The sequence below is a fragment of the Vidua chalybeata genome, chromosome 4 (assembly GCF_026979565.1).
Source record: "Vidua chalybeata isolate OUT-0048 chromosome 4, bVidCha1 merged haplotype, whole genome shotgun sequence".
NCBI lineage: Eukaryota > Metazoa > Chordata > Aves > Passeriformes > Viduidae > Vidua > Vidua chalybeata.
In genome coordinates, this window is record NC_071533.1 from 55,669,124 (window position 1) to 55,682,076 (window position 12,953).

Consider the following 12,953-nt stretch of genomic DNA (forward strand, 5'->3'; position numbering starts at 1 on the left):
CACTTCACTAACATGTTGATTAGTAGTGCCTGGATTAATTGTTACCTAATCTTTTGCAAAAATGATGTTTTTTTCCCCAAGCTGATACTTAAAATTGCAGCACTTGGTCTGATTAGAGTCAAACTGCCCTGAGTTATCTTGATTCTTATGGGATTCATCTATTAAGATAAGTACTACTTCTATTAGATCTTTCTGGATTATTGGATCACTGCAGCGATATGTAGCTGAAAATAGATCACTTTTGTGTATATCAGCTGTGTTTTAATTCAGTTAATTTTCTTTTATGTTGACTCTATTTTGCACAAACCACTTTTAAATACAATGACCCATATAGCTTTATATAACTTTTTTTTTATGAGTTAGGAATGATGCAAATGAAGTGATTATATGCATTTTGGAAATACTGATTTCTTCCTTATCACTTGTCAAGTTCTTAGATTTTCAGCAGATTAGCTACTGTGCCTTTAGCATTTACCATTTCTTTTTTCCCAGTGAAATGCTTTTGAGGACAATAGTAGTCTCACAGTAGTGAGAAAATAAGTGAGAAATAGTGGAAATTAGGATAAGGAAGTAGCATCTGAGGGTGCTGGCCAGGCTCCTTCATTCTTGCACACCATTGTAGTTAGTGGTTAATGATGATACAAGTTGGGCAAGGTCACTTAATTTACGAAATGCCTTGGGTTGTGTTTGCCACAAAACATGTTATTCTCCCAGTAATTTAGGTCAGTATGATGGGACTCTTCAGTTACAATTCAGAAAAAAAAATTCCTAATTTTATTTCAACTGGTAAGCCATAAAGTAAGTTTGTTTCATGACTGAGGAAGAAAAGCAGACACAGGAAGAGGCATATTAAAACATGGAGATGTGTTTATGGGAGAATAAGTAATGTGTAGGATTTCTGGCAGTACTGTAAATTGGTTTTCCTTTATGATCCAGGTAGAACTAGTTGTTGCTTTACGGGCCACTTAGGTCAAATTCCAAGGTGAATTCAAGTTCATTTATAGCTAAGGAAGGGACTTTTTTCTTAGCATTATATAATAACAACTGATTTGGATGCAAATGAAGGGTGTATCTACATGAACACCCCATCAATTGTTTTGACCTTTGTAGGTTAAGCAGATGGATGAGATGCTTTTGGTTTGAATATACTAAAACAGGGTGAATATAACTAGGGTTTGTCTGCCATGCTCTTTATTTAAGTAGATATTGAAGCCATTGCCATGTTGCACATTTAAGTGAGAAATGCTCTGTACTCTTGTAATGGAAGCCTGAGATAAAATATCTGCTGCTGTTGTGTTTCTTGGTGAATTCAAATGATGATGGTAGATATTTGTTTGAACTTGCTGGCTATTAGCCATTACTTTGTTTTTTGGAAGAGAATTTGTAAGTCCACTGGAGACAAGCCCATGAAACTTATTATTTGTTGAGAATATTATTTACCTGTTACATATGTTATTATAACAGAAATCTAAATAAACAAAGGAGAAGCATATGTACTCAGTAAAGAATTACTTTTCTGGATTGGGTGGCGTGCTGCTCTGCAAACAACTTTGCTTAAGCACATATTCTCACAGGAGCATAGGAGTACAAGTGTTTGCACTTAGTGTTAGGATTTACAAGCCAGAGCATTTGCCTGGGTTAGTGTTTGCAGCTTTTCAAAGATACATTTAGCTGGATTGCTGTTAGGAAACATCTTAAAATGTTACAGCTCTCATCCAGCTTCTAAATAAAATCACATCAAACTACATCCATTAAGAAGCTCATATGCATACTTACTTGGACTTCCAAATACCTGTGCAATTTTTCTATTTATGACACAAATTTAAATTTCAAATGTTTCCAAGCAAAATGTCGCTGATATTGCAAGAATCCATTTGTATTGCCATGTGTGATTACATTGTGTCTGAGTCGTGAAATGTAAATGTCTTCTGTGGAAGTTTGTCTCTTTTAAAGTACATTTCTATTTACTAACTTGATGATACTCTTGATAGCTATTGGTTTAGGTTTGGTTTTTTTGTTTGTTTGGTTTTTTGGTTGGAATAGTCAATTTTAGACTGTTAAAGTGCTCAGTACTAATAATTTGGGCAGTGATAACATTTTTGAAGGTACAAGGTACTAATAATCCCCATTAAAACTTAAAATTTTCTTTGACCAGTGGATACAGAGTCTGTGCAAAATGCATCTTGCTTATGAATGAACACAAGGCAGTACGGAGATAGTACTTGAGAACTGTAGCCACAATATACTAATTCACAAGTACATGTACGTGCCTCTTTATCAGTGGCATCTCACTCCTATCCTTACTTAGTGTGTAATTTACTGATAGGCTTGTGTTCTATATTTCTATCAGATTTTGTGTGTCTTTTACCTTGTTGAGAAGATAACCAATTTTGTGCTTTTCTGTATGTACTTTTCCAGCATGGATTCGTTGATGTGAGCTTGTTGTAGGATATTGAGTATGTGTAGTATTCTCTTATTATGTACACTTTTGTATATATTTGAGTATTGTAAGAAAATTCTGATGTCTTAATATGAAAAGTGTTTTCTTCTAAATTGCAATATTTAGTTCTAGTTGAAAAATTATTCAACTTTGGAACACATCATGTTGCATGGTTTATATGTGTCCACTGGGAAACACTGTCAAGATTGAATAGTGTTTTCCTATTTCATGAAGGGCTGCAGTAATGACTTTAACACACATGGTGGTTTTGTAGCTGGCAATAGTCTTCATGCAATCTTGTATTCAATTATTATATTGATTCATATTTCTTTTAAATAAAAGAATACTCTTCTATATAAGCATTTTTAAATTCTTTTATGGGCCTTTCTCAATGAGATTATTTTACTTTTGATTAAATACATGAGATAATTAGAAATATGACTTCTGTACCACAGATACAACTGTAGCAGTTGTTGCAAACCTGGGGCTAAGGTATTGGTTACTGTTGAGTTGAAAATAAGGGAGAAGGACAGAACTAAGTTCTGCATAATTCTGGAGAGCAAATTTAAGTTTTTGTAGTGGAATTTTTAATTCTCAGAGCTACCATATTAATGTAAAATTGCCCAATACCTTTGTTCCTAAGTAGATACCCATTTAAGCAATGTTCTTCATGTGTTCATTAGCCCTTCAATTAGCCCTAAAGTGACTATTAAATGTTGAATGTGTTATGCTGTTTCTAGCCTCAAGAAGACAGATTTGAATCTCCATAAGTAATACTTTTTTATTTTATTGTTGCCTTTTTTTGATCAGTAGTATTCCCGAGTTTGCTTCAGAACTGCAAAATACTAAAATTTGTTTTTATTTAATGCCAAGAGTAAAAGACTTGAACTAGAATTTGTGCTGCAGTAATGGAAAAGAATAACTTCTTATGTCTCTATGCTTGCTGTTTGCTCATGTTTCAGAGGTTATTTTTCTAATTTAAAACAACTATGGAGCTTCAAGTTTAGATTTTTCAGAATTTAATGGTTCCCATATGTACTTTGCATGGGCCAGATATGTTGCAGGTTCATGGATTTGTCATTATTGCCTTATATAGTCTATCTTCACCATTACAGTATATAATTTTTGAATCTGTTCAGTTTAAATGCGTTTTTTGTACTACAAGTTAAACCATGAAGATAAAAACAGTTGAGTATTTCTTTTCATCAGTGATAATAAACTGTTTAAGAACGTCACATAAAGTACATTTTTGTGAGTTTTGCTTTCTGTAGTTAGATAAATAATAAATTTTAAGTTTATTTTTAAAAATTATATTATCTGTATGTCTCTAGTCTTTACCTAGTAAATAGCTGAGAATTTAATTTTCCCCTTGTATTCACTGTTTGGGTCCTTAGCAGTGAAAACTGCAGTGCATTGTTGCTCTAGAGCGCTAGAGATCATATATCCCCTACTAATTACTGTTTACGGGATCACTGTGTTGTGGCTGATCCTTGTGGACTGCCGCAGGGCATGTCCAGTGGTGCAGTAGAGCGCTGTCCCACGGATCTCCAGGCTGCCCTTGGGGCGAGGCCAGGGCTCTGCAGTGCAGAGCTTTTGGGTCCCCAGGGAGCAGACCGCCTGCTTTGGTTGTGTGTGTGATCCAAGCTGCTAAGCCAGTTTTGGCTGGGCTGCAGAGTTTTCACTTATGGAGTAGGAACTTGACCGTTTTGGTAAGATAGACCAAAAGCTTTTTGGAGAGTGGGGGAGAAGAAACCCAAATATAATGAATGCAGACTGATTAAAGACATTTAAGAAATAGGCAGCTTAATTCCACAGTTCTTTCTGCACTGGACAGTGTGTTCTAGGATTCATCCAGACTCCAGGTGGCTGCGGGCTGGCTGTGCTGTCCTCAGGTGTTTTGTTTAAAAGTGCAATCTGTGCCTTCTGCTATGTCACTTCAATCTAGGGAAAGAAGGTGCTTTGAGGTAGGGGAAGGGAGGTTAGAGTCTAGAGTGAATAAACACAGAAAGATTGGATTAAGAGGCAGAGCCTATTGCTGGGAGTTGGGATGGAAGTGTGGGTTTCTTTGAATGGATATGTCAGTTACGGAGGTGGGAAACCAGAAGAATTAGAGGGAATGAAGGCAGAGCAAAGTACTGAAGGCTGAGTGTAAACTGGCTTGATGTGATGTTGTATTGTGTTTTTATATCTCTGTAACAGTTTGCCCCTTCACCCCCCATTTTCTCCCAATGGTTCCTCCCGGAGATTCCCCACCTTTCTCTCATTGCCAATCTCCCTGAAAATACTCAGTCATTCCCCTGTTCCCTCCCTGGTATCCTGTCCATCACTCGGCTCCCCATCTTCCACCTTGGGCACCGAGTGAGTGGACGAGGGCCAGGGGTCCCTCCCTTGACTTCCCCCATTGGTTTGTGTGTCTGTCTGCCCCTCCGCCTTTCACTCCCCCAAATCCCCCCATTGGTGAAGGGGCGTCCCTTCCCCCTTGTTACCGCCCCGGTACTTAAGACAATTGCGAGATCCTCGAGGCCACTTTTGGCCGCCGGGACAAATTGAGAGCTCCTCGGAGCTTGCATTAAACCTGAGACTTTTTCCCTGGCCTTGAGTCGACTCCCTCATTACCTCCTCGGACGCTGCCTCTCCTCCTTACAAGGCAGACAGTGAAGCGCTGCTCCTCGAATCTCCTCGAGAAACAAGGCAGTGTCCCATGCTGCTGACCGTGCCTTGGCCGGGCAGGCGAAGCCAGGGAGCTTCAGAGAAGGCACGGCAGCAATGTGAGATCAGCAATATTCTTGGAAATTCAGCTACTATCCCCAAAATCACTAGACATGATTAACATCTCTATGCCAGTAAGAAAAGATGGGTCATGTAAGGAATGGTAGTGGTATAACACAGTCAAGGAAAGTTCTGGTGCTGTTTCCACCTGAGCTATTTCTGTCAGATACAAGAGCTCCTTATTAGCTTTCCATGTTGTTATAGAGTATGTTTTACCTTGAAACTTAGTATCAGGCAGAGTTTTTCAAGTTATGCGTAGGTTTCTAAAAGTGTCCTGTCAGACATTTTGGACAGCTTATTCCAATACTCGTCTGGTGTTAACAGGAATTTTAAGCAATTCTCAAATTTGTGTCCTGATTGGCTCATTGATGTTTCTGTGGGTTGCAGCGACCTGACCTTATGGTTGTGTGTTGCAGATCCCCTTCAGCCTTCTCTGCCTGCTTCTGACACAGGGATGATGAGATGCAAGGACTGAGAAGATCTCCCCCTCTGTGTGGGGAATGTTGCATCAGCATCCAGCTGTTGGTAAAACTGTTGCCTAAACTGGAGCTGGTCTGTTCATACCTTCGCCTCCCAGTCTGCCGCTGTGTGGATGTTTGTGGGTTTTTCCCTCCCCTCCCTGGTTGCAGTACTATCATTTGTCTGGCTCCGTGCCTAGTCAGTTCAGGGAGCTAAGCTATCCAAAAACTGTTTACTTCTGTAGGATTAGGATATAAATTTTTGTAAATGTATCTTTGTGTGCCAGCAGCTGACAGGAAGTGCTTGTTAACATGTCTAGACAAAGCACTTTCTAGAGAGCAGGTACACCTGGTAGGAAATGTGAATACATGTGAGACTGGGTGTGACAGTCTATGTTCTAATTAGTACTACTGTGATACTACACAGAGAATTTATTAATTTATTGGCCATAGCAGTTAAAGTTAGAAGTGGCTGGCAAGGCATCCATGTGTGGTGTTTTTTGTGAAGCAAGTTATTTTCTTGCATTTATGTATGGATATTTTTGGGGTCAGGTAAATTTGCACTGAACTGAAAATCAGTGGCGATCCTAAAGGTGTACAGCTGATGACTAAGTGGGAAAATCAGAAGGGAGCAGAAGTTAGTAAACCAAGACAGTTATTACAGAAAAAGTTGATCATGGTATCTTAAAATAATGCAGGTGCTACAGATCTGACCAGTGGGGCGAGAACTTGGAGGAAGCTTCCTAGAATGAAGTAGTCACAAGGGTTAGACTTCCAGTGCTTTCTATTTGCTTTAGAAATGGCAACACAGAGTTAGTGTTGGAAGAAATATTGTGTAGCTGTGTCCTCTGAATTTTCTCCTTGGTAGGCTTTTCAACCTGCCATAAGTACAAGAAAGAAAGCATTCTCGTTCTTGCATTCTCTTTTGCCCCTCTGTTCTGTCCTTTTCTAAGGTGATTTTTATTTGGTACTTTTACATAGAAAACTTGCTGTGTTGTTCCAGTGATTGGCACTGTATTTCACTAGATATAATTTCTGTCCTTAAGAACAGTTTGGTTTTAATGAAAAGCAATAAATAAAGTGTGTTGTTGCATACTGAATATCAAGAAAAAACTATCTAATGGCATTGCATAGTGAGCATCGCTGCTTGAATGATCCAGGGGTTGTGTAGGAAAAATAAAGGTTCCTCATTAGATTATATAAATTTAGCACATTACCAGTTAAAAATGGAACAGTATAAGTAGACACGGTTTTAATTTTGTAATTTCATTACTTCTGAGAGGTTTAGTTTACAATTTTAATATTGTTTAATATGCATAATAATGAAATACTGCAGGAAATCTTTCATCTGTTGCAAACTTGTATTTTGCAAATGTTTAATTTCTACACTTCCTTAATTATAATGTTTTTGTCAAATTGGAAAATACTGTTTCCTTTTGCTAGAGTTTTGGAATTATTAATAGGTCTTTTCTCTATATAAAGCTTATGGAGTGCTTTCATTTCTGAGTTACTTTTGAGCAAATACGGTTTGTGTTCTGTTCAGTCTAGATTTCAAGGTTTCTTTTGCTTTGACACCAGTAACTCACTAGAAGGCAAAATACTAACGGTTGAAAAATACTGGGCTTATATCCTTGATAAATCACAGTTTCTACAAGATAAACTTTGAGAAATGTATTTCTTTTTCCATGTTCATGACTTTCAGCAGAAAGCATTTTTCTTGGTTGTTTGCAGATGGTTATTTTAATCTGACTCTTGCTGGTAACTACTTTCCCAGTTCTTAGAGTATGCAGTCACCATGAATTGATCTGCTTTATTAGCTGTTTCCTGGCTCTCCATTTGAGTCTTTTAAAATGTCTTTTGGAAGCTACTTGAGTGTTCAGCTAACAGTTACACTGTCGTCCAGGCTTTGTACAGGCTTCTTGGTGGCAATTTTGACTACTCAGTAATAGTGTTAATGGATGTGTGTGTGTGTGTTTTAATAATATCCTCTGGATTAGGATTCATTTGTGATGGTAGGAGATGCATTCTAAATTACTCTCTCGTTGACTGCTGTTTTAGTGATAGTTGTTTTATAGCTGACAAGCCAAAATGGTTTCACAGAACAAAACTTTTTCTACTTAGTGCTTATTACTTCATTCTAATGGTAAAAATTGATCCAGCCGTGATTTTTTTCCCCCTATGTATGAGAAAAGAAAGTTAGTACATCATCTTTAGAACCTATTGCTAAAATTCCTCATAGTACAAAGAACAGACTTTGGGTTTGACTGCATTTATGTTTTGCATGCTGAGCATCTACTGCTAAAGGTCTCGCCAATAAGTTGAGTTTCTTTGCAGTTTTGCCAAAGTTGTCTGCCAGTTTATGGAGCAAAATGGAAAATGGGCTTTTGATCCAAGCTGTATTCAACAAAGAAATATTTCAGCAATTTTCTTGGAATAGGTGAAAAGCTGGGGAGAGTTGAGGGGGTTTGAGCGGTTTGATACATTTCTTTTCTCGAGGTACATTGTTTCAGATTACCTCTTGGTCTCTCTACAGCTCTTCTGCTCAGAGGAAGAGGGAAATGCTTTCTTGTAAGGTGACTTGAGATGTCCGAAATTCTTTCTAGAACTTACTTTTCAGCTGCTTATTCTTCCAGGCTTTTTGTGTTAATTCCCATGGCCATGTTTTTTTTTAACAGAGGAACTATCATTCCCTGTGTTAGTTTCACATTTTATTTTCTGATATATAAGTGTTGGACAAGCAAAATGTGTTTGTTTCAATCAGGCGTTGTTGATTATTTAAAAGAAAAGAAAATAAAAATCTCATATGGAGCTCATAGGAAATATGGAGCAACAGTGATGCTGGGCTTCATGAATCTTCAGTGACATCACTTCTGTTTCAAAGTCATTTGTTAAAGAGTTGAATAAGATGGGGATGTGTGCAGCTCTCCTCTCAATGGTAGCTCTCTACTGTTTTTTCTTTAGACTTCTTAATGATGGAAAAGTTAGCATATTTTCAAAATTACTTGCCTCTTTGGAAAAATTATGGTCTTAAACTAGTAACTTAGAATTATTATTGATCACAAGTAATATCCTCTGCCTAAGTGGTACATAATAGTCAATCATTTCATTGTACATTAATGCACAGAAACTGTGAAGGTGAGTATAAAACATCTATTTTTGACTTGAATGCTTTATTATGTTTTGTCTTCTTGTGCCACATCTCTTAATGCTTCAAATAATGCATAGACTATATATATTAATAGCAAGTTTTAAACTGCATTTTTTTAAGATTACACAACATTTTTGGGTGATGAAGTGTTTTAGGTTATATGGAGTGTTGTAAAATCTATCATTTATTGCACTAAACCTTTATGGTTGAACAACAGCCTCTGCAGAGAAAATACTTAATCAGTCTGACTGTAATTTGTAAATCACACTCAAGAGAGAAATTTACCTTGTACCCAGATATTCAAAAGCATCTACATTAGGCTTGTTATTTTATAGGCAATGTCAGAAAACTTTTTTTTTCCTTACAGAACTGTTATTTTTATTTAGTTTAAATTTAGTTCAGTCAGTTATAGCTACTTTTGAAGTGGTTCCAGCTCCATTTTTAACAACTTATTTTTCTGGAAAAAACTCAGGTATATCAATAAATCTTAAGATTAAGTGAATTGTAACTAAGATATAATTTAATTTCTGTGCTACCAAGGATTGTAATTTGCTTGTTTGTGTTGTGAACATCAAGGGGTTCTTTCCCTTATTTTCTCATAAAGTCTGGAATTGCTGTGAATTTTTTTTTCTGGCTGCTGCTGTTATGCCTTATGTTCAGTTTGCATTAACTATTAATGATTTTTTATAAGCTCCTTCATTTACTTCTTTATATATTGCTACTATTTTATCTTCTGAAACCAGGTATGGTGTTGAAGTAGAGGTGTACTTTATTTGGTTTACTGGTTGGATGTGTCCAGTACCTACCATTTTTACAAATAATACTTACTATTTAGGTTGAAACCTTTTTGAGTAGAAGGGGAAATAATTTCAAAGACTTTAGGATGTTTAATTGTAATGCTTCAGGTTAAATTTTACTAGTTTTGCAGTCATTCCAATTTGTAGATGATTATTGTTATTACCACCCAACTGGCACTCTTGGAACTGTATATAGTGGTTTTGTGTTAAATGTTGTGCCATACTTGATGGAAAGATTCATTGTAATACATGTAAATTTTTTAAGAATACCTGGGCTTCCTTGGTTTCTATGTGTGTTTTTAAAAACCAGCACTGTTTCATTTGTTCATCTAGGTTATCACAGCTGCAGCCAAGCGAAAATTTTCCTTATTTTCTTCCTGTGAGGTAGCTTAATGTATTGGACTACAGAACTATGTTTTCACAAGAGCAAATGCTCTTCATTGACACTCTAGTAGATGTTACAGGCATTATAGCAATACAATAGCAATTTCTGAGTATATTTTTAAGTACTTTTTCCCCTTCTTCCTTTCCACCATTGCTGTGATCAGTCTTCACCTGGTATTATATGACTGTGTAGGATACTAGGTTGATCACACTTGCGTAGTTGACATTTAAATCAATCTCCTGGGAGTTGCCCTGGGTAAATGTGTAGTTTAAGATTTGCAGCTTGTGGAGCAATGGACACCAGGGATGAGTTGAGATGAGCTGCAGAAAAACATGGTATGATTGGGAGGTGAGAAGGAGGAATGTAATCTCCTCGTAACATGTTACTTTTGTTGAATGATTTAAGATTAACTTCAAGAATTTTCAAACCTTCCTACCATCAGGCTGGAAATGAAAGGATTTTCAAACAGTTTGTTCAGCTGTCTTGACTTTGTGTATGTGAGATGAGAGAGAGAGTTTGAGTCAGAGTCAGAACTTTTGACAAAAGATGCCTGCTCTGTGTTTGTCTAAACTACAGAGTCTTGAGGTAATCTTTGAGAAACCTGGAGAAGAAAAATACATAGTGTAATATAGAGTTGTGTTAGTGATGCTGTTTTCACAGATTGCTGTATCTGTATTTTAGTTTTATCTTATTCATTGTGTGTTTTGAAGTATTAAACCTTGTCATTACATAGTAAATTTTATGTGCTGGAGGAAAGAGGGGGATGTGTGTGTGTGTTTGGTTTATGACTGTTGTAAAGGACATCTGAAACATGTAGTGGACTGGAAAGAAATCTCATAGTGTGACACCTTTAAATGCAGAAGTAGTTACCCAGCCTGACAATGTCATTGATGTAAGTGAAGAAGTGTGGGGACATGTTGGATATGAAAGATGCATTTGATAGAGGATCTGTCTGAAATTGAAGTGACTGTAGCAGAAGTTGTGGAACAACTTGACAGAGTGAATAAATTTCCAGGACAAGATGGTGTGACTGAAGAGCTTTTAGAAGAACTCGGAGATGAAATTTCTGAAGTCTTGCTTAGAATGAACATGATTTTTGAGGACTGGAGGATAGCAAATGCTCATTTTAAAAAGTGCATCACTATCTGCATGGTTCCAAGTCTGATGCTTGTGTTGAAAAATCAGTAGAATTTATAATAAATATATTGGGTTCCTGGATAAAGATACTGTGGAAAATTTACATTTTCTGTAATGAGAAGCTCTCTTCAGAGTCCTTTGGAGTTCTTCAGAGTTAGCAAAATATTTGCAAGGTTGATCCAGCTGTTATAATGAAACATGCTTTTCTGTCCCTTGCCAAAGGCATTTGATGAAAAAAGTACATCAGTCTTAAATGGAGGATCATCAGATCATCAGCTGACTTGCTAAAGGATAGGAAGAGGGTGTGGCAGTAAATCCTTCTCAGTGGAGTGGAGTCATAGAGAACTGTAATGCACAACTTATTTCCTAATGACCTGTAAAAACAGTGTGAGTAAGGGGTTGGCATAGTTGAGTGAGTTGATTGATGTAATAAGGATGAGGTTAAAGTGAAGAATTTTGGAAGAAGTTTGTAAAAGTAATTGGGCAATAAAATGGCAGCAGCAGCACATTGTAAAAAAATGAAAAATTTACTGGGGACAAAACCACTCCTGTCTTATACAAGATGATGGGCATTGAGCTGACTAGAAATCTTAGATTCTTAGCACAAGTGATAAAGGCAGATTATACGTTAGGAATTGCTAGGGAGATTGTAGGAAACAGAACTTAATTATTCCAGTATGTAGATTTGTGACTTCTGTGTGTGTTGCATACTATTCCAGGTCTGGTGGTCTTGCCTCACAATTTTTTTAGTGTAACAAAGCTGAAAAGAACTCAAAAATTATTAAGGTGGCTCAAATGGTTTGTATAAAGAATTAAGTAAAACGTGGATTTTACAAACAGAAAAGTTTTGTACATAATTGTACATAGTAAAAAGAGGGTAAGTGGATTGGTTCCTGCATGTTTCACTGTTTAGAAATGGGGAACATTAAATAAAGCTGGCAGGAGGTGTTTTCAAAACAAGTGAAATGAAGCATTTTTTATGGAATGGAGAGTTGTGCTGCGAACCCTTTTGTAAGGAGTATTTCAGATGCCAAAATTTGACACGATTCAAAAGGAAAATAGGCTTTTTTTTTTTTTTTTTTTTTATCCAACAGAGAGCTATGGTTGTGGTTGTGTAGAAAGCAGGTCCTTCTAAGTAAGGAAATATCAGCTATACAAAGAATTTCCTACCTTGAGGATAATTAGCATCTGCTGTCATCTGTGCAGATGGCTGTGATTGGAGGATAGGGTGCTTGGCAAGATAGGCCTGATCCAGGCAAAAGATGCTGCTTGGTTTGGTACAGATGGGTACAGAAGACAAGAATATTGAATGTACTGATTGGTTCTTTAATATCTCATTTCTACTATACCACTTCTGGGTCTTATTAGGATAATCCTAAATGGGTGTATTTCCTTTCAGATGTTATATATATATATATGTAAGCTTGCATGGTACTTAAAACAGATGACATACAAAACCTTCTTTTTCTCCTTTATAATATTTAAGCAGTGCTGTTGTATACACCTCAAGACAATGAGCTAGGCATTGTAGTTGGATACACAGGCTGTTAAACAAAAAGAGTTACAAAAGAAGTGTAAGTGGTAGCAAAAAATTTTGTTACCAAACTTGTAATACATTGTTCTTGATTGGTTTTGTTTACAGGATTTTAAGTAACAATAAAATAACAGAGTTGAAGAATGGTTCCTTCTCTGGATTACACCTTCTAGAAAGATTGTAAGTACTTCTTGAAAAGCTATTTTCACTTTAAAAATTAAGTGATATACTGTTTGTTTAATTAATAATTCTTAGAACAGAATGTCTTAAATAAGGGATCTGTTA

General features: G+C 36.6%; 1 protein-coding gene across 1 annotated transcript in view; it reads left to right on the forward strand.

Moving 5' to 3' along the window:
• ADGRA3 (adhesion G protein-coupled receptor A3) overlaps window positions 1–12,953 on the forward strand; it is a 55,415-nt gene that overhangs the window by 2,155 nt on the left and 40,307 nt on the right. The window contains exon 2 of the mRNA XM_053941444.1: window positions 12,777–12,848. Within this exon, the coding sequence (XP_053797419.1) occupies window positions 12,777–12,848 (72 nt within the window). The remainder of the gene's footprint in view (window positions 1–12,776; window positions 12,849–12,953) is intronic.